This window comes from Penicillium robsamsonii (assembly GCF_028829455.1).
Source record: "Penicillium robsamsonii strain IBT 29466 chromosome Unknown utg000004l_segment0_segment0, whole genome shotgun sequence".
Taxonomy (NCBI): Eukaryota; Fungi; Ascomycota; class Eurotiomycetes; order Eurotiales; family Aspergillaceae; genus Penicillium; species Penicillium robsamsonii.
This window is the reverse complement of record NW_026643222.1, coordinates 66,856-84,873: the sequence shown is the minus strand read 5'-3', so window position 1 is coordinate 84,873 and position 18,018 is coordinate 66,856. Positions and strand designations below refer to the sequence as shown.

Sequence of the window (18,018 nt, the reverse complement as noted above, 5' to 3'; positions counted from 1 at the left end):
AAGAAGGTCTATGCGAATTATAGTTGGAACACTAGCAATGATGGATCAGGCCCTAAATGAGGCCGCGTCCGCCGGGTGATCAATAGTCTACTCATCAACGCATATTCCATGGCGATGACCTATCACCCGAGGATGATGATGTCTGCCTTGAAATCCTGGTTGTAGAGGCAAAAAGCGTGATAACTATTAACTCCGGAGTGGCCTGGGCCTTGGCTGCATGAGTGAGTATCTAACCATGTTTCTGATGCGTACATCGAAAATCCAACGAGGTTTCAGGTCAGACTCAACAGTCTATAGTATGACTTTCAACGGAAAACCCTTTGATTCCCGAAGATATCCAATGATTTGAATTTAAGCTATCCTAGCGTGGACTAGCAGTTCAAGTATATGGTCAATGTTACCATCTAACAAATCTCACATCATCATGCACTGTCTCGGCATATAGGGTTCCATGCTTTCTTTATACGCTTCTGGTGAAGCCATGCTTTCAAAGACTAGAAAGAGAAGTTAGCCAAAGGACAAGATCATATAGCTGAGGTCAACTTACATTCCCTCTTAGCTTGTTTACTCTCGGCCGTATCGAGCCATAGCCTCAGCATCCACGTAGCGACTAGTGCATCCCTCAAATCCTGCGACATACTTGTCGTAACGGATAATTTATATCTGTCATCCTCTTTTTCTTCAACAGCCACCTGTCTGCCATTGGAATCGCTCCACTTATAGCAATTGCGACCGACTTTCCAATTTGGTTGGATATCAAACAACAGGAGTTGTTTAGTGCCCTCGTGGAATAATGGGTTATCAGAGGCATTTTTTCCTGCGCTCAACATTGCCTTGAAGGATGTCTTTTGCAACCGTGCCGCTGAAATCTCGAGGCGAATATTGCCGATCATCTCGGAGACCGCAGAAGTGATATAGTACCTAGCAGGTATGTCGGTCCGGTATCGCGCATTCACAGGATGTGCGAGGTAGAACAGATGTCGCTTTCGCGTTCCAGTAGTGACGCCTTCGGTCTCGATCTCAGGTACATCATGCTCGACTCTTTCGAATGCCACGGACGAGTCCTTGTTCGAGATTGACTTGATGTCACTATTTATTTGGTAAAGTGGGGTCTGATTCTTTGCCTCAGCGAGGACAGATTGACCTGACAAGAAGAGAACGGCAGGCTCAAGGATGTCCTTGGAGGATTTTCCTCCTGTTTTCTGGTACGATTCAGAGTCCGAATCCATTGTCTTATCGAGTTGAGTTCGGATCTCTCAATATTTCTAGCAATCCAGTATATGATTGTCCGACGAGCGTGCAAGGTATATTGAACAATACAAATAGAGAGTGGTCGATTTGTAAACTCGTAGGCTGTAGTAGAGTGTACCGGGGATAGATCGAGATCGGGACCCGGGATATTACCTGGGTTGCCTAGGTGGGTACCTGCCAAGGCCCACTGGCGCCCCGGGCAATATTAGTTACATAAGCAGTCACCTTGGCCCGGGGCTTCCTCTCTTGGGTCACCTGCCTTAACAATCCACTGATAGTGGAAAACCGCAATCATATGAGGCATTTTCTCTTTCCTCATATGAGGACTCTCTATGACGATCACATGAAATGGGTACGCCAAGTTTGGGGGCGGTGGGAAAAGCCGCGAAAAGCCAAATTTAGGCAAAGGAGAAACTGGGAAGTTAATATAAACTGAGCCCCAAGATCTGCAGTGACGCCAAGCCGCTATCACAATTCCTTTGTGGCCCTCCACGCCCCCAAGACACCCCGATCCTTTGCAAACCCCCAACCCCCAAGAATCGGATTATCCCAAAATGTAGAAATTAAAATTTCGGGCAGTCCCGAATTCTAATAACACCAATTACCTAATAGATAAGTGATGACAAGTTGGAAATTTGGAGCCCCGGAGCGATTACAGCTTCATCCAACATTTTCCTTGATATGCGCGTCAAACACTCAACCATGCACTCTGCTTTGAACGACATACTCGCCGTAGCGCAGGTCATTGCGACCTGTTTCATGACTTGGAAGGCCCTTTCACTTTGGGCCGGTACACCTTACCCGGTGATGATAGTCACTACCGAGTCTATGTTTCCCGCGTTCGCCCCCGGAGACATCTTATTCATCTCCAATCACCATCGAAACGTCGAGATAGGTGACCTGCCAGTATGCTGGTTACCCGATCACGCGTTTCCAATGATTCATAGGGTACTCCAGGTGTTGTACGAAGAGCAAAGCAATCCAGATTTGACGTAAGCACTATAAAAGTCGATGTCTTCTTGCGTTGTGCTGACCTTGGATATATTATAGCCAGCTCATCTTGACAAAGGGAGACAATAACCTCATTGATGATACGTTACTGTATCCTGAGGGCCAAGATTACTTGTCCCGCAGCCAGATTCTTGGGTTCGTCAGAGGCTACATACCCTTCATGGGGTGGTTTGTGATTGTCCTACAAGACCTTTCACGGCTTCGGGAGTTCATTGCCATGTTAGGTCGCGGTATCGGCTTGACTACTTGATTGAAGGAAAGATATGTGAGCGGATATATACAACATTGTAGCCTCATCACCAGACTCATCGTGCTGGGTTTAATAAAACATGGTACACCTTAGGGTAGATCCACAATGGAGAAATGCAGAAAAAGAACACGAAAACCCATGCCATGCCCGCAACCGTTCGTAACAGTGGTGAGACGACCCCCCTCAAGATACCCGTGACTTTCATCTTGGATATCGCAGTCTCCCCCGCGGCAGCAAGGAAACACATCTCAAAGAACAAGAAGTCTCGGAATAGTGCCGCGTCTCCCAATGAATATCCAACCAACGCGTGTGAGAAACCAGACAGTGTGAATATGAAAAACGGGATTATTGTCTTTTCCAAACTTGAACCGGGTTGTATACCTATCAACTGCCGAGAAACAAGTTTTGAATAATACACGTATGTCGGTATCGTCAACTTATGCCAGAATCGCCCCCAAAAGCCTCGCACGCTGTACGCTTCCATTGGGCCCCCGAAGAGAGGTGGCCAATCTTCGGGATAATCGAATCGGAGGATAGCCACGAACACAATGGCCAAAAGACAATGATAAAATTCCAGAAAGAAATAAGCGCGCCAAACCCATTGGACTGACATAATTGCGCGAACTTGGATTTGATGGGATGACAGCTGGAAGGCTACTTCCATTTCGGGCGAGAAGTCAGCTATAACTACTTGCCCGAGTGCATAGATGAAGATCTTTTGAAAAACAAAATGCTCGAATGCCCACAAAGCCGCTGCCTTCATTGACTGGTTGAAGGAGAAAGTTGGCCTAGACTTAGAATCCCTTGGCCCCTCTTTTCCGAGTGTTGAAATGCGTAATGGTAGTTCTCGCGGATTGTTCCATGTTCTATAACAGTCGACAAAGCTCCAGTCATGTGTGCTAACTTCTGGGTTGACAGCAAGCTGATCGAAAGCGAGTAGCTTTGTTGAGTAAAGTAGATAAAAGACCAGCACGCTTGCAAAAGTGCTATCAGCCCCAATCATCCAAGACAACCTATGGGATGAGGCCAATGACAGTAGGGAAAATAGCCAGACTGGCCCCAGGAACAGAAGACGGATTTGTCGACGTCTTTTGAGACCGGTGATAGTGAGCACGCTCGCTACCGTGTAGTAGAACAACGGCAAAAATGACTGGAAATCCATACCTGCAAAGTACTTGCAGAGAACAAATTTGAAAACGGCAGATATCAAGACCGAAAGGATAATAATAGATAGCTCATTTCTCTTAACACTTGCGTAAAACTCCGAAATCATGCTAAAGATGCTGCGGACTATAAATTCCCCACTGTAATTGGAAAATTCCATATCCCGCACTCTGAAGAAGGAAAGATTGTCTGTCCATCTTCCTCAATGGCGAGAACAATGTCAAACAAGATATGCCCCACTCCGCCTCTCTAACTACTCAGACCGCACATTCATTATTGCTAGTTTATATACCAAGATAGCAATCATAAATAAATGTATTGTTTTAGCAATTCCTCAGTCTGTTAATGGTCCGTATCTTCCACATCAAGCACATCAAGCTTATGGGACAATGAAGTATCAAGATTAGCGGGGCCTATGCTGCTGTTTTGGGGGCTAAACCTACAGCCATACTGTTCTCTATCAGCACAGTACTACTATGGATCCATTCTTCGACTTCCAGCCTCATCAGTCGCTCCTCCCGCCAAGAACACCCTTCGACCCGCTTTGGTTGGGCAATGGTGTGGGTCGTTTAATCTATGCATATTTGGCCCCCTTCGCAATAGTTTTATGTACGCTAAAGCATCCCGAAGGAGAACTGTGTTAAATCATGCAGCAATTCTACCATGAGAAATCAATTGAGTTACATCGGGCAAGATATAGACCCACACCTATATCATGCGAGCGAGAAACGGCCCCGACGTCCCGTTTAGATCTTCAAGGAAACCCCCAATGCAATATCGTCAGATTCGTTGCTTGGCTTCTATTGAGCACCGGCTTCAATCCACGGCCACGACCTTGTTCAGCTCATACGTCAGCTGACATTTATTCGTGGATACTTACTTTGACGCTATCTACTTTAGACCCTAGTTGGGCTATGAGCATTCCTGATCATGGAAGGTTATGCGGAATATCACAAGTATACCTTTTGTCATGGATGACTTCAAATGGGTATAAAACACCCATCTCCCTTCCCCTCTGTCTCATCCTTTCTCTCCTCATCACAGCAATCACCCTCACCAGATTTCCAATCGAAAGTCTCAACCTCTTCCATTCAATATGATCTCTCCCATCTCCCTCAAGGCTGTCGGTGCCGGTGCCGCCGTATACATGCTTGGCCAGCAGGTCCAGTGCCCCTTCATTGCCATTCCTCTCATTGGTGATGCTATTGCCATGACCGTTGCCCAGGTCGGCTCAGCTGCTGCTAGCTTCGGTGGTGCCATTGCCGCCGCCCACTTTGCCAAAGCCAGAGATCTGCAAGGTCGTGACAACCAGGTTACCGCCCCTGCTGGCGTGCCTCAGTACAACTTCGATATGTGTGCTGAGAGCTTGACCGACCCAGCCGTCACTGTCACCGTTAACGGCCCCGTTGAGAACAATGGTGAGTAGATATCAATACTTAACTTGAATCAAGCTAATTCTTCTTAGGTGTCCAAATTGACGGTCTTCCTTCTACCTGCATGGTTCTTTCAAATGTTTTCGACGGCGATGCCGCCGGTGGTCCCGTGCCCACTCCCTGTGGCTCTGCATGCCTTCTGTACAACAATCTGAATGCCGATCAGTATGGCCAGATGCAGGCCATTTTCGAGAAGATGAAGAACCTGTAAATATTTGAGGCACATTCTGCCGACAGTACGCTGGTTCGACCAAGGGGTTAGGGCTCCTGCCTTGAGTTTGAGTTGTGTGTTTTATATAATTATATTGGATGAGGTGGAAGTCTTAGAAGCTTAGTGGATTTTACACTGGTTATATATAGAACACTTTGCAAAACCATTCATTCACTTCACAAACTGTCTCAATCAGTTATTACTGATTCCATGCATATCACCAAATATAAGCAAGTAGCCCGCACTTGATCTATACAGCGGGCTCATTTCCATCGCTAGTATTACACAATACAACTCAAATTCAAGAAAGAATATAGGGTTTTGCTGCTGTCTATCTCGGTACCTACATGCCTGTATAAAAGTATAAAGAAACCCCGTACTATTTGGATGGACTGGTTTGAAATTGAACTGTGAGTGGAACAGGGTAGGTATGTATATATATATCCACGTAACAGCGCGCAATATTGATCGCGAAAGACCAACTAGGTACGTGAATCAGTGATATGATATATTGTTTCGAAATTCCTCTCCGCTCTGATCCCCAGCAAACTAGACAGGGGCTAGTTAAACCGCTGCTGGCATGTTGGCATACCATGGCTTGCAGTATGGGACAACGTCACCGAACTTGTCTTGCCTTATAGCCAACCCCAATAAGGAGGAAAATATCAGAAGACATAAACAGAGAATTTAGTGCTCATCTTTAATATAATACCAAGAGACAGATATTATTCTGTACGTACAGTTACATATAACACTTGGATTAATTCCCCAAATTCTTCTTTCCCATATCGACGACAAACTTGCTCGTTTTCCCCTTTACATGCAGTGTATATAGCCTGATTGCAGTGACAATAACCATAAGGGTCCAGCGCGGTCCTAACGCGCTCGACTGGCCATCCACCAGCTCAAGAGTGAACGCATGTGTCATACTTGGAAAGGCCATGACCCACCCAAGAAAGGCGACAGTCCCACTATTCTTGCCTGGTGGTGAAGGCGAGGACGAAATCGGTTTTTGGACGCTGCTGCTGCCACTCGGCTGCGATGTTTGTTGACCTGCCGAGAGCCGAACCAACTTGAACCCATTTCTCTTGGCTCCATCGTCACCCTTCTTGACCTTCCTCCAGGCAAACTCCTCCCGTCGCTGCTTCTCGCCTACCTCGATGGAAAAGTGGAAGGCGATATCGTTATTTGCACCAGGTTCGGCGCGCATGACCTCTGTATCCATGCGGTCGGATTTTGGGTCTGGATCAAGTGGAGGCAAGAAGACGATGCCGTCGGGATTGAACACATGGAGGCCCTGCAACTCATCACCAGCGGCAGCAAGAAGTGGATCTTTGCTGCTCATCCCATCGCGCAGGACAAATCCCGTTCTCATTCCGAGTGGAGCTTTGCCGCTATAACCAGTTTGCATCTCAATCAGACACAGGCGGTCTTTGGCACTCGCGCCGCAGAGATTTAAGGATTTCCATTTTGTCCACTGGCCATGTACATTCATTGTTGATGGAAGTGAACCATAGCGAGGTAGTGTCATCAATGCCTCCTCATAGTTGGGCGGGGCTTCATTTTGGTTGGCCATGATGTGACTTGAGAAAAGGGTGAGAAGAGAATCTAGGATTGACAATATTGTTTTAGACTGGTAAGCATTGGTTTGACTGGCTTAACATAGTGTACTCCAAATGACTCCGCCACGTCCCGCAGAGTATTAAAGTGTTTGGTGGGTCAAGGATCCGCTGGATCATTGATTTGTCCTTGGTGTACCTACGAAAGTATGTACTGGGGCCAAAAACACCCCTTTGTCTTGGCACAATTCAATTTATTCTAAATTAACCCAAGCTCAAGCCATTTTCCAAAAAGGCAACTTCTCCGATGAGCCCACCTACATAGAACGACATATTATTTTCATTGCATCCCCGCAACAGGAGGTTATTGCCCTTATATGGATCTATACCACCCTACACTCAATTCCCATAGCTTTTATTACGAGAAACACTCCACACTTTGAATATTCACTGAATATTAGTGTAATTTTACTCATTTGCATATGATGATTCTAATCATGTTTTGAAGGGTTTAAACTGACGTAAATATTGTGAATTTCCTAACAATTAGTTGCGCTTGGAACAAAACAACGCCATTGGTCATTATAGGGGCGCGCAAAACGCTTAGTCCAATCTGAAAATATGCAAAACAATAGGCGACCCATAACGTAGAGTGGGCGATGGCCGTCATCACAATGATGGTAAACACGAACCAGTGGATTCAGGTAGTTCTAACCAGCTGCTTCCCTCCATCGGTGGTTATTCCCAAGACGATATGGACAAATTGGTAGAACGTGCAGAGTAAGAGACACATCGCGGTATCCTGGAGAATAATGGAGAGAAATTGACAAACCAATTCCAGCGCAAACAGTGGGCCTTCCAAAGAACCAGTGATGCCCAGAACGATGTACCAGATGTAATACCCGTGAAAATGGTAGAGGGGTCAGTGGTGCGTTTATAAATGAGGGTAGCTGGTCGAAAACAAAGAAACGATAGTAAATACTCACCATACCCACGTCCAATTGGCGACCATAATGGCCCCCAAAGGAAGTGTCCTCGTGTTGATTATTTTCCGTCGGCGCTTACCAGGGTATCAAAGAGACCAAAACTACACGAAGGATTAGACAATGCAAAAGAAGAGCTCGGGAGTGCAATGGCGACGAAGAGTACACCGGCGTTTGATCCGTCCAGGATTGGTTGATCCATCTTATCGGGGCGTCGGGGATGAGAGAAGATATTGTCAAGAGTGTGATGTGCGGGGAGTCGACCTCCTGAAGTGAATGGGTAAGCTTGAAAAGACAAGGCTTTGTGGCTTATGGGATGGGCAAGGAGGAGCTAAAAGAATTGACGCAACCGTGCAATATTGCAAAGTAGGCGAGGAGCTGGCTTTGAATTGCCTTTTGACAAACCATAGGATGAATTGCCAAACACACGTAAAGGAAGCTCGATTTTGTTAAGATACAGTCAGTGCTGATATGATTAAGATTTTACGCCTTTATAAAGTTATCTACCTAGTACGCGAATTTCGATTTTTGCACACTGGACTGATCTTACATCCAATCAGCCAATATGAGGTTTTACAGTTCGATATACTCATTAGTTTTCTTTGAATATCAATGCTGAGTTACCGTAAGCCAACCCCGATAAATTAGACTCCATAAAAGTATACTGATCCGGTCCCAAGCGGCACAGTGGAAAGCCTTCTTCATTTACTCTGGCTAATCGGAAATAAAAAAGTATGCAAATAGATACAAAGTTTGCTCATGAAATTATTGTAGACTTGTCACCAGAGTACGTACAGTATCTTTCCATGCCAGCCTATAAATCAGCTGGACTGGCTGAAAGTTGCTAGTTTTGAATAGCCAAATGGTAACGGATATCACGACCCTCATCCAGCTGCTCCAATGCTTCTGTTGTAGAGGGCCCAGACGAGACGAAGCCTTGCCGCAGGGAGCTGCCAGGTCCGCTGCAATATCCTTCTAGATAGGGTTGGACATCAGCAGTGACCGGAGGAGAGAAATCCTGTGTGAATATTGCAGGCCAGGTTGCGTCGACTTGAGCTATCCATTCACTTTCGCGTTTCCTCTTCAACCCATGCGGAGACGTTGATATCGGCACAGTCGTGTCAAAAGCACATATGATATTGGGATCCGGACTTGCGTTTTTGCTAGGAAGATGACTCTGCACGTCATATGGATGGTTGAGAGGTGAGTGAGCCGGGGGATTTGCCACGGGTGTAAAAGGTACCTGTGGCGCATTGTTGATAAAGCCTGACTTGACAAATCCAGATAGGTTGTTCGAGATAGGGATGCCGTCCCCGTTATGCTCATTATAGTTGGATGTGGTCCTCACTGCTTCAGGTAGGTTCATGCGACAAATCCACACCTGACGTTGTCCATCTGGAAATAATAGTAAGATTACAGGCGGCTAACGCGATAGGACGCTCATAATAACATACCACTTTTCCCCTGCAAGAATTCTACCTCTTCTTGTCTAACTCGATAGATCTCATCCAAGATGCATACTCGCTGTTCCGGGACTATATACCGGCGAATCGGCTGGTCGGCCTCCCGTAACCTTTTGGTGGTGATACCGAGGCTAGTAGGCAGTTCACACAAAATATGAACTAAAAGCCTGATGCGCTCTGTTGACGGTTAGTTATTTGATAGGAACCCAGTTGTATGTAGTTCTTACCCTCTTTAAGAAGATGGTCAGGCTCTCGGTGCCTCACTCTCGGAGGCCACCACGGCGGCTTAGCAGCGTCCGGGTCAAGCTGCCGAATGGCCCCTCCGACAACGACACGCCCGTTGTATGGAAAACATACCTGCTTGCGAGGCTCCACCATCTTAATATAAGCTTTCGCAAGGGCTCGGCAATTCGTCTGCTGTAGGTTTTGAAATGCCTTTCCATAGTACTTTCGTAGCCAATCGCGGTCTGTAATAGATATCGCGAATTCCGGCCTCCACGTTCTGTTATCCTTGCTCCAAACATTTCTTTTTGTGCGTTCCAAGCTCTGTATGTCCCCATAAGGCGAAGGTTCTACATGAGCTGGTCCTACTGTTGACGAAGGTGGACTAGCTGGTAGGGAATTTCGTGTGTGCCATTTGCCATCCAATCCCCTCGTGTGGGTAGTAGTGTGGATTATTCGTGGTGAGGGCGAAGCTGTTTTGGCTGCTGGCGTAGTTTGATGAGGTGATGCTGGCACATTGAGCTAAAGTTAGTCATTATATTGGACTCTCTGTGCAGATAATATGAAACACACTTTGAGTTATTGGCGAACCAACCTCTTCTGACATCGCGATTGCTTTCAAAAAGATATCTACGAGCCGTACAGACAGAGACCCTTGGAAGGCGTTGGCAATCGACTGAGAACACTGCAAATGAATGCCGCCCTCTATATCGATAGATATGTGCGCAAAGTGAGCACGACCTAATTTACCGTCCACGGCTATAGGGGCGTGGCAAGTCATTGAGTGATTGGTGGCGGCATCCATAGTAGTTGAGGATTAACATAGAAACCCGAGACTGCGGACTCTCCGAATTTCATTTATAACTGAAGGTGACTTGACGATCGCCGTGATTATGTACATTAAAATCCGAGAAACTACGAGCTAAACGTTTAATCAAGATTTCGGATCTACAAGACACCATTCCAACAACCCTGTCAGACATGGGATTATTCCTATTGGCCTGTCAAACAATGCGGGTCTTCCTTGATGCACAACAATTAGTTCATATCTTAGTGATCTGCATCCTTTAACCTTGTTCGTATTATCACACATATATGGCTCAATTTGAGCTTTTTACCCTTACTTTACTTCGTATCCGCGTCCTGTCACAAGGAAAGTCTGTCTTAATACAACAGAGAATGGCACCAAGGCAAGGGAAGAAGTGGTACCACTAGCCCAGGCAAATCCCGCCGAACTAGATCGCCCGTCAATTTGGCCGAGACATCTCTTTCCACTGGTAGACTTTCGTTATGTATTTAGCAAGCTGCGTGTGTCCCGTTCCAGACCACGCCACATCGTATGCTGTAAGCCCGCTGCGCACCCAGAACACACAATAAAAACATTAGATTACAACATGATATTGCAGCAACGGTTGTCTGTATGAACTTTCCCTTGTAGCTTAATACTATAGATATGATATCTAGCCAGTCTATATAGTATAGGGGAATTTGATAAATTAGTGACTGAGACGTATGTACTTCTGGAGTCCAGCGAAGTATTGTTTGATGTATTCGAAATTGATACATAACATTCAAAATGTTTATCAATTGCTATCGGCAAGAAATGAAATTAAATTAAAACGTGGATTGTGGAATACAAATGACGGGTGCACGGCTTTTACTACGTGTTCTGGTGCGCAGCTGCCATGTGCGGCTCGCTGACCGTTCATTCTAACGGTTAGGCAACAATATGCGAGCTAGATCATTATTCACATACAACATCTGGTTTGCTTAACGGTGCCTATGTCGAGTTACGCTTACCGCTATGACCTCGGTACCTCCTAATATAGTTTCCTGGCCTTCATCCTTGATTTGAAAATACATCACGCCCCCTGTTGCACGTCGTCAGCATCTACTTACCAAATTAAGAATCACGGAAAACTTTACATTAATAAACCAAATAGATAGGCTCTTTGATAGGGCTCTTCGGTACACTTCTAAAAGAGTCGCTACGTAGGAGGCTGAGGGCTAGACCACGATCTAACATATCGGTAACTAAGCGAGCAGCTCCCTGTGAAAGAGCAGTTCGTATAAACGAGTGGCCAAGAATTGGCACTTAGTTAATTCAGCCACCACGCCCCCAAGTGGCCCCCGAACCTCCAGTAGAGGATCTTACAAGGCATTTTGACTTTCATAAAACAAGAAATTATTTCAATTCATAAAGTACCACGCATTTTATGACTCTAGATAATTCCAAGAGAACGGACGTGGATTGTGATAGATCAACGCTCGACAGCCGAGAAACTAACGGGAGTTCGTGCCTGGTGTGGAGAAAAGTCAAACTCCATCATTACAGGTTTGAATCTCCCTTGCCGATCATTGTCCACTAGGATGATAATTGCAGATCCTGTATGTTATATCTCGAATTTTACGTCTTGAACAATCAACATAACCAATAAATTTAGAATTGAGAATACGAATAACATGTGGCATGACCTTCATATATACGAAATACTAGGATTGCAGAACGCGAAGAATTCAGATGAAAGAGACATCCGTGTATACAACATAAGCGAGAGTCCATGGGGTGGGGTGGCGCTGGAAACCTGTTTCCACCCCTTCACGTATCCACTTCCCAGTATCAATATGCATCCATTGCTCGGCTTCAATGTCCTACATTATTCAGTGCAATGACCTTACCGGCCTCGACAGTTCTGCTTGCTTAATCACCCTTGAACAATCTCACCGCAACTCCTAAGAGTGAAACAAAAAATCACTCCTTTAAAATTCACTCCTTTGTTTTCCCCGGTCAAAGGCTCCCATTGTTACCTGTAACAACAGACCATAACACAAATGGGTCCAGCTCGATCTATCTCAGCTTGCTCAGAGCTAATTGCAAGACCCTCAGACGATATCCAAGGGAATACTTAAGATCAATGTGGAGTCGGGAAACAGAGACATAGAAAGTATACGCAGTGGTATAATAGAAACTAGTAGCTGCTTATCCAAACAAGCAGCCTATGAAGCTAACCTAGATATCTGTAAGCTATGTGGCCTATAGACCCCAGGTAGGTAGTAATATCTATCTATTTGGGTATCAACGCCTTCGCAATAGGGTCTTAACACACAGAATTTAATCACTTAGAATTATCAAGAACTCGACTATCAAGTATTAGACTTGGATTTTGAACTTGTATAGAGATAAGAATAGGCGGCCGCTTTGCTGCCTTATACAGTTTTTAGCAGCCATTCTTTAAGTAATTCTTTTCCTTTCTAGGTAGATTGTAGGGAAAAGAAAAAGGCATAAGCTAACGCAAGCGACATTTATGTATGGATAGTATGGAGAATTTGGGTAAAATCGAGTTATTTAGATGTCGAAGTGCTTATATTAACAGAATACGTATTTTATGTTACGTGCCAGTTCATTCAACGAGGAAAGAGTGCATACAAACTAGAAAAGCAAAGATGGGGAGCAAAGACAGAGAGAAGAAGCAAGTGTTAAATCCCAGAGGATCTTATAGCAGAAGGTATCCCAGCAAGCAAACAACATCTTTCCTAATCATAAGGTATGCTACTACCCTAATAAGAATAGTAGCAAACTGAGAACAAAGAAACAAAGCAAGCAAAGGAAACAAAGGAGGCATGTGATCACGTAGATCGTGACATACTGCAGCTAAAATATGTTGTGCAGCACTGACGGTTAGGAACTGTTGTAGCATAGCCTATTGTCATAGGATCTAATGCATCTCCTCGCCTGGTTAGCCCTTTTGATTTTCGTCTCGGATGCTCAATCGTTGATTTGAGAGTTGAAGCAGAACAGTGAAGATGCCGAACAATTCATCAACACATTTCACAGACAATGGATGAAATATTAGATATATGGAGTTTCCATTACACGTAGAACAAGATCTTGGTCACAACATCGTCTCTTTGTTGCGTATAAAATAGCATCTGATAGAGGACTCACAACATGGATCGTCGATCAAGTTTCATTTCCAAGTCGCTCAAACACCGATATGTCATGACTCATACTCCGTATCATATTACAATCAAAGGTTTATTGAGGCTGTCTGTCTATATCCAAGGATTACTTCCAAGTTTGCACTCAATTGAGACGATTATATAAGCCACCATCCGGCACCCCGGCCCGGTGCGCCTCCATGGGCCGCTGCCAATCACGCAGTGTCATATGCAGATCCCCCAGAAAGTACCGAGGTCGAGGGTGTGGATCTAATTTGCCCGAGATATATGAAATCAGCCTGAGGTTTATTGCTTGTTTAATTTTATTTCTTTGCTAATATCATCCTCGTCCCTGAATGGCACCCATCAATGCCATCGCGTCGCAGCCATACGAAGTCCAGAAAAGGGTGCTTGGAGTGTAAAAGGAGACATATCAAGGTCAGTGCCAACAAGTTTACTCTCCTGAACTCGTCAGGCTGCTGAATGTGGCTCAGGTGGTCTTGATGGATGGCAGTGACCCACCAAGTCACACCCATATTCTGACGCAACGCGTAGTGTGACGAAGGCATTCCAAAATGTACTCTGTGCAGAAAGCGAAAATTGGAGTGTAAATATCCTGCTCCAAATGCAGACGAGGACAGCCCTATGGCGTCATCCAGCGCACAGGATGAAGCAGAAAGTGGCAGTGTGACCCCTTCACAAGATTTCCCACAGGCAACACGCTTGCTTGAGACGAGATTATTTCACCAGTATATGATTTCAACGTACCACACCCTCTCACAGGATGGTCTTTCAGCACACCATCTCTCCATGACTATTCCGCGCATGGCCGCATCTTGTCCCTACCTGCTTGACAGCATCCACGCATTTTCAGCTTTACACTTGGCTTCGGTTGAACCTGATAATCGGACGTCATGGCTAAATCATGCCGTGCGATACCAGAGCCAGGCATGCGCTGGACTGAGCATGGCTCTTTCAGGAATCTCACCACCAGATTACGAACCAGCATTTGTCTCATCCATCATCATAATGCTTTTTGCCATGGGATCTCGAGTACTATCAGTTGAAAGCCGACCACTGGACCCGATTTCAGTAATTCTTGAGGCTCGCACATTGATGTCTGGCCCGGCCATGCTTTTGTCCCGGATACTTGAAGGCGGTGTTGAAGCGCAACTGAACGGTTGGCTGTGCGCTCCTGACACACAAGAAAGTCTCCAAACCGGGGAGCATGATCAGTACGGCACCCCTTCTCTCTGGTTCATTGGCGATTGCCTAGATGATAACACGAAACAGTAATGGCAACCCGGTCGAAAACACACGTGTACTATTTGGCCTACACACGTACGTTCCAGAGACGTATCGAAGGGCCGTGTAGGGCTTGCGAAGCTGATTATCAACACAGAGACATACTCACGTCGCTAGATCGACTTCATTCGATGATTGACACACGGAAAGGAGCGGACCAACCGATCTACGAGGCCACATGGCAGCGGCTCCATCAGGCCATCGAACCATGGCCGAAGATCGGGCCATATGGCGGTCCCCTTGCATGGCCCTTATCCCTCTCCGACAAGTTCTCCTCGTTGCTCCAACAGGGCGACTGGGTTTCCCGGGTTCTGCTTCTGCATTATGGTATAGCTATGCGTCTCCTGTGCCATCGGTGGTACGTGCGCGACTGGGGTCGTCGGCTCGTATTGGCCACATTAGAACCACTGGATGAAATTCCACAGGAGTGGGAGGAGACTTTTTCGTGGATAAGACGAGCCGCTGCAAGGGAGGACTAGCCACAGGAATACCATGAGAAGTCGAGGTGTGGAATACTGGTTTATTATAGATAGGTATTCAAATCACAAATAGGCCAACTGACCACATCAGAGACATAAGAGGTAACATGACCTCGGGTATGGGCCCGGGGGATTTCGATCTGACCCCCGATTCCCAAAACGCTTATCAGCGGGGTCGAAACAGAATCTCTACAAGCACACCGCTATATACATATCTAGAATTTTTAGATGACTTTCGTGCTCGACCCTTAATTTCCCTTTCATCCACATCTCTCGATGTCGGCTGCATTCAAGCAACTTAGAGCTGATCCTATACGAAAGCATCCAGAAGTTGGACTCCAATTGTGACATGCGACAACCCTATCAGATCAGCGGAGATGTGGAGAAACAGGTACGCCTATCTTTTCCCCTCCCCAAGATTAATTTCCCTTTGATTGGAGATACTAACCCGATGGCGCCATAGCTTGAGTTGGCCTCGCCAGCCGCTTCTTCTCCTAGACCGACCATTGCTCAACATCCCATCCAGGAAAATTGGAGGCAGCCTCTTGTCAACATGTTAAAACCAATGAGACTTGGAGTTCTGGCAATTTTGTCGCTACTATTGATCGCAATTCATCTGCCCAGTGCAAATACCTCCCCCTTGGAATTCTCCGAGCGAGACCCGAATGGGGGCCATGGGTCGCATGGTAAAATTGGCGCCGGAAAACTGGGTGCTGTTGCTAGCGAAAGCTCAATCTGCTCCCGTCATGGATCTGATATCCTGAAGAAGGGCGGAAATGCTGCTGATGCTGTGAGTATACCTATCCAGGTGGACGCGGGGTGAGCTGCGTGCTGGGTTGCGTGCTGACACAATGATATAGTTGATTGCAACCCAATTTTGTATTGGTGTCGTAGGTGAGGCTACATTCGTTCTGTCAAGAATTGTACCTGACCATCGCTAACGGACACTAGGGATGTACCACAGTGGAATCGGTGGAGGTGGCTTCATGCTCGTGAGATCAGCAAAGGGCGATTACGAATTTGTTGATTTCCGAGAGACGGCCCCAGCTGCGGCATTCGAGGATATGTACAAGAACAACGAGGCTGCTTCCATCTATGGTGGATTGGCAAGGTAAGACAAATTCGCTCAGTGGACGGGACCCAAGCTAACAGCTATACCAGTGGAGTACCGGGTGAAGTGCGAGGTCTCGAGTACCTCCACAAGAAATACGGATCTCTTCCATGGGCGACTGTTATGCAGCCCGCTATCCGCACAGCCCGTGACGGCTTCCCTGTCACAGAAGATCTTGTCAAATACATGGTATCTGCCGTTGGCAGTGGAGAGGACTTCCTATCCAAGAACCCCACGTGGGCAATCGACTTTGCCCCGAACGGAACTAGACTTGGGCTGGGCGATATCATTACACGACGCCGGTATGCGGATACCCTCGAGGCAATTGCTGAGCGTGGCGCAGATGCATTTTACTCGGGCCCTATCGCGGAGACTATGATTAATGCGCTGCAGAGCGCAAACGGCACAATGACGCTTGATGATCTCAAAAATTACAAATTGGCCATTCGAGATATCGCTCAGATTGACTACCGTGGCTACAAGATCACGAGTACGTCGGCACCCTCCAGTGGTATTATCGCTATGAGTATTTTGAAGATTCTCGCGACCTACAAAGACTTTTTTTCGACTGAAAAATCGGTGAATTTGAGTACCCATCGGTTGGATGAGGCTATGCGATTTGGATATGGCGAGGTACGCATGACAAAGTCTGATTTCACTCGGGTCAACGATCGCTTACACGAAACTTAGAGATCTAATTTGGGCGATCCCCTGTTTGTTGAGGGGTTGGCCAAGTATCAGAAGGAGATTTTGGACCAGGCTACGATTGATGACATTCGATCCAAGATCTCCGATGTGCGAACTCAGAACGTATCTGCTTATGATCCAGCCGGATTGGAAAGCCTAGACACGTAGGTCCTACTTGGTGGATTATTCTCTGACGTTGAGCTGACTCTGTATCAGCCCTGGAACTTCCCATATCGCAGCAGCTGACCACACGGGCCTTGCGATCTCGGTAATCACCACAATCAACCTGCTGTTCGGTAGCCATGTCATGATCCCAGAAACCGGACTCATCATGAACAACGAGATGAACGGTATGTCGAGAAAGCCAGCCCGGGCCACGAGCTTAACTAATTGTTCACAGATTTCTCCATTCCTGGATCATCTAACTCATTTGGTTACATCCCCTCCGTATCCAACTACGTTCGCCCCGGAAAGCGCCCTCTTTCCTCCATCACGCCCGCGATAGTTGAGCGACCCAACGGCAAGCTATTTTTGATCGCGGGATCCGCAGGAGGCAGCCGTATCATCACAGCCACCGTCCAGAACATTATACATTCCATTGATCAGGGACTCTCCGCTGCCAAAGCGCTGGCCGAACCCCGTCTGCATGATCAGCTCGTGCCAAACCAGGTCAGCTTTGAATACGCTTACGACAACGCAACGGTAGCCTCCATGAAGGCGCGCGGTCACAATGTTACTTGGGTTGCTCCAGGACAGAGTAGTGCCCAGTTGATTCGGGTCTTGCCCAATGGAACATTCGATGCTGCTGGTGAGCCGAGACAGCTCAACTCGGCTGGGTATTCTGTATAGGATGGGATATGTTGGCAGAGATGCCAAAGTACATACATTTTCATGTGCGCGTCAAGGTACATAACCATCATTATAAATAGATCAATCGATTAAGATCAAGT

At 46.4% G+C, this 18,018-nt stretch overlaps 7 protein-coding genes across 7 annotated transcripts; 4 read left to right on the top strand and 3 right to left on the bottom strand.

Annotated features, from left to right (window-relative positions):
- Positions 1-414: 414 nt before the first annotated feature.
- Positions 415-1,229, bottom strand: N7447_007519 (uncharacterized protein; the record flags this gene model as incomplete). Its single annotated transcript, XM_057231781.1, has 2 exons — positions 415-494; positions 548-1,229. 2 exons carry the CDS (start codon positions 1,227-1,229, stop codon positions 415-417), a joined length of 762 nt encoding a protein of 253 aa, XP_057083546.1.
- A 724-nt stretch (positions 1,230-1,953) lies between these two features.
- On the top strand, positions 1,954-2,512 carry N7447_007518 (uncharacterized protein; the record flags this gene model as incomplete). Its single annotated transcript, XM_057231780.1, has 2 exons — positions 1,954-2,243; positions 2,302-2,512. 2 exons carry the CDS (start codon positions 1,954-1,956, stop codon positions 2,510-2,512), a joined length of 501 nt encoding a protein of 166 aa, XP_057083545.1.
- Positions 2,513-4,772: 2,260 nt separating this feature from the next.
- N7447_007517 (uncharacterized protein) lies at positions 4,773-5,320 on the top strand (the record flags this gene model as incomplete). The annotated part of the gene is made up of 2 exons (XM_057231779.1): positions 4,773-5,094; positions 5,142-5,320. The coding sequence occupies 2 exons, from the start codon at positions 4,773-4,775 to the stop codon at positions 5,318-5,320; spliced, it is 501 nt and encodes a 166-aa protein (XP_057083544.1).
- A 760-nt stretch (positions 5,321-6,080) lies between these two features.
- N7447_007516 (uncharacterized protein) lies at positions 6,081-6,896 on the bottom strand (the record flags this gene model as incomplete). Its single annotated transcript, XM_057231778.1, has 1 exon — positions 6,081-6,896. One exon carries the CDS (start codon positions 6,894-6,896, stop codon positions 6,081-6,083), a length of 816 nt encoding a protein of 271 aa, XP_057083543.1.
- Positions 6,897-8,706: 1,810 nt separating this feature from the next.
- Positions 8,707-10,352, bottom strand: N7447_007515 (DUF2841 domain-containing protein; the record flags this gene model as incomplete). The annotated part of the gene is made up of 4 exons (XM_057231777.1): positions 8,707-9,257; positions 9,317-9,502; positions 9,553-10,056; positions 10,121-10,352. The coding sequence occupies 4 exons, from the start codon at positions 10,350-10,352 to the stop codon at positions 8,707-8,709; spliced, it is 1,473 nt and encodes a 490-aa protein (XP_057083542.1).
- Positions 10,353-14,131: 3,779 nt separating this feature from the next.
- On the top strand, positions 14,132-15,270 carry N7447_007514 (uncharacterized protein; the record flags this gene model as incomplete). The annotated part of the gene is made up of 3 exons (XM_057231776.1): positions 14,132-14,742; positions 14,780-14,827; positions 14,889-15,270. 3 exons carry the CDS (start codon positions 14,132-14,134, stop codon positions 15,268-15,270), a joined length of 1,041 nt encoding a protein of 346 aa, XP_057083541.1.
- Positions 15,271-15,823: 553 nt separating this feature from the next.
- Positions 15,824-17,917, top strand: N7447_007513 (gamma-glutamyltransferase; the record flags this gene model as incomplete). The annotated part of the gene is made up of 7 exons (XM_057231775.1): positions 15,824-16,060; positions 16,131-16,164; positions 16,222-16,381; positions 16,432-17,014; positions 17,072-17,232; positions 17,285-17,418; positions 17,469-17,917. The coding sequence occupies 7 exons, from the start codon at positions 15,824-15,826 to the stop codon at positions 17,915-17,917; spliced, it is 1,758 nt and encodes a 585-aa protein (XP_057083540.1).
- Positions 17,918-18,018: the final 101 nt, after the last annotated feature.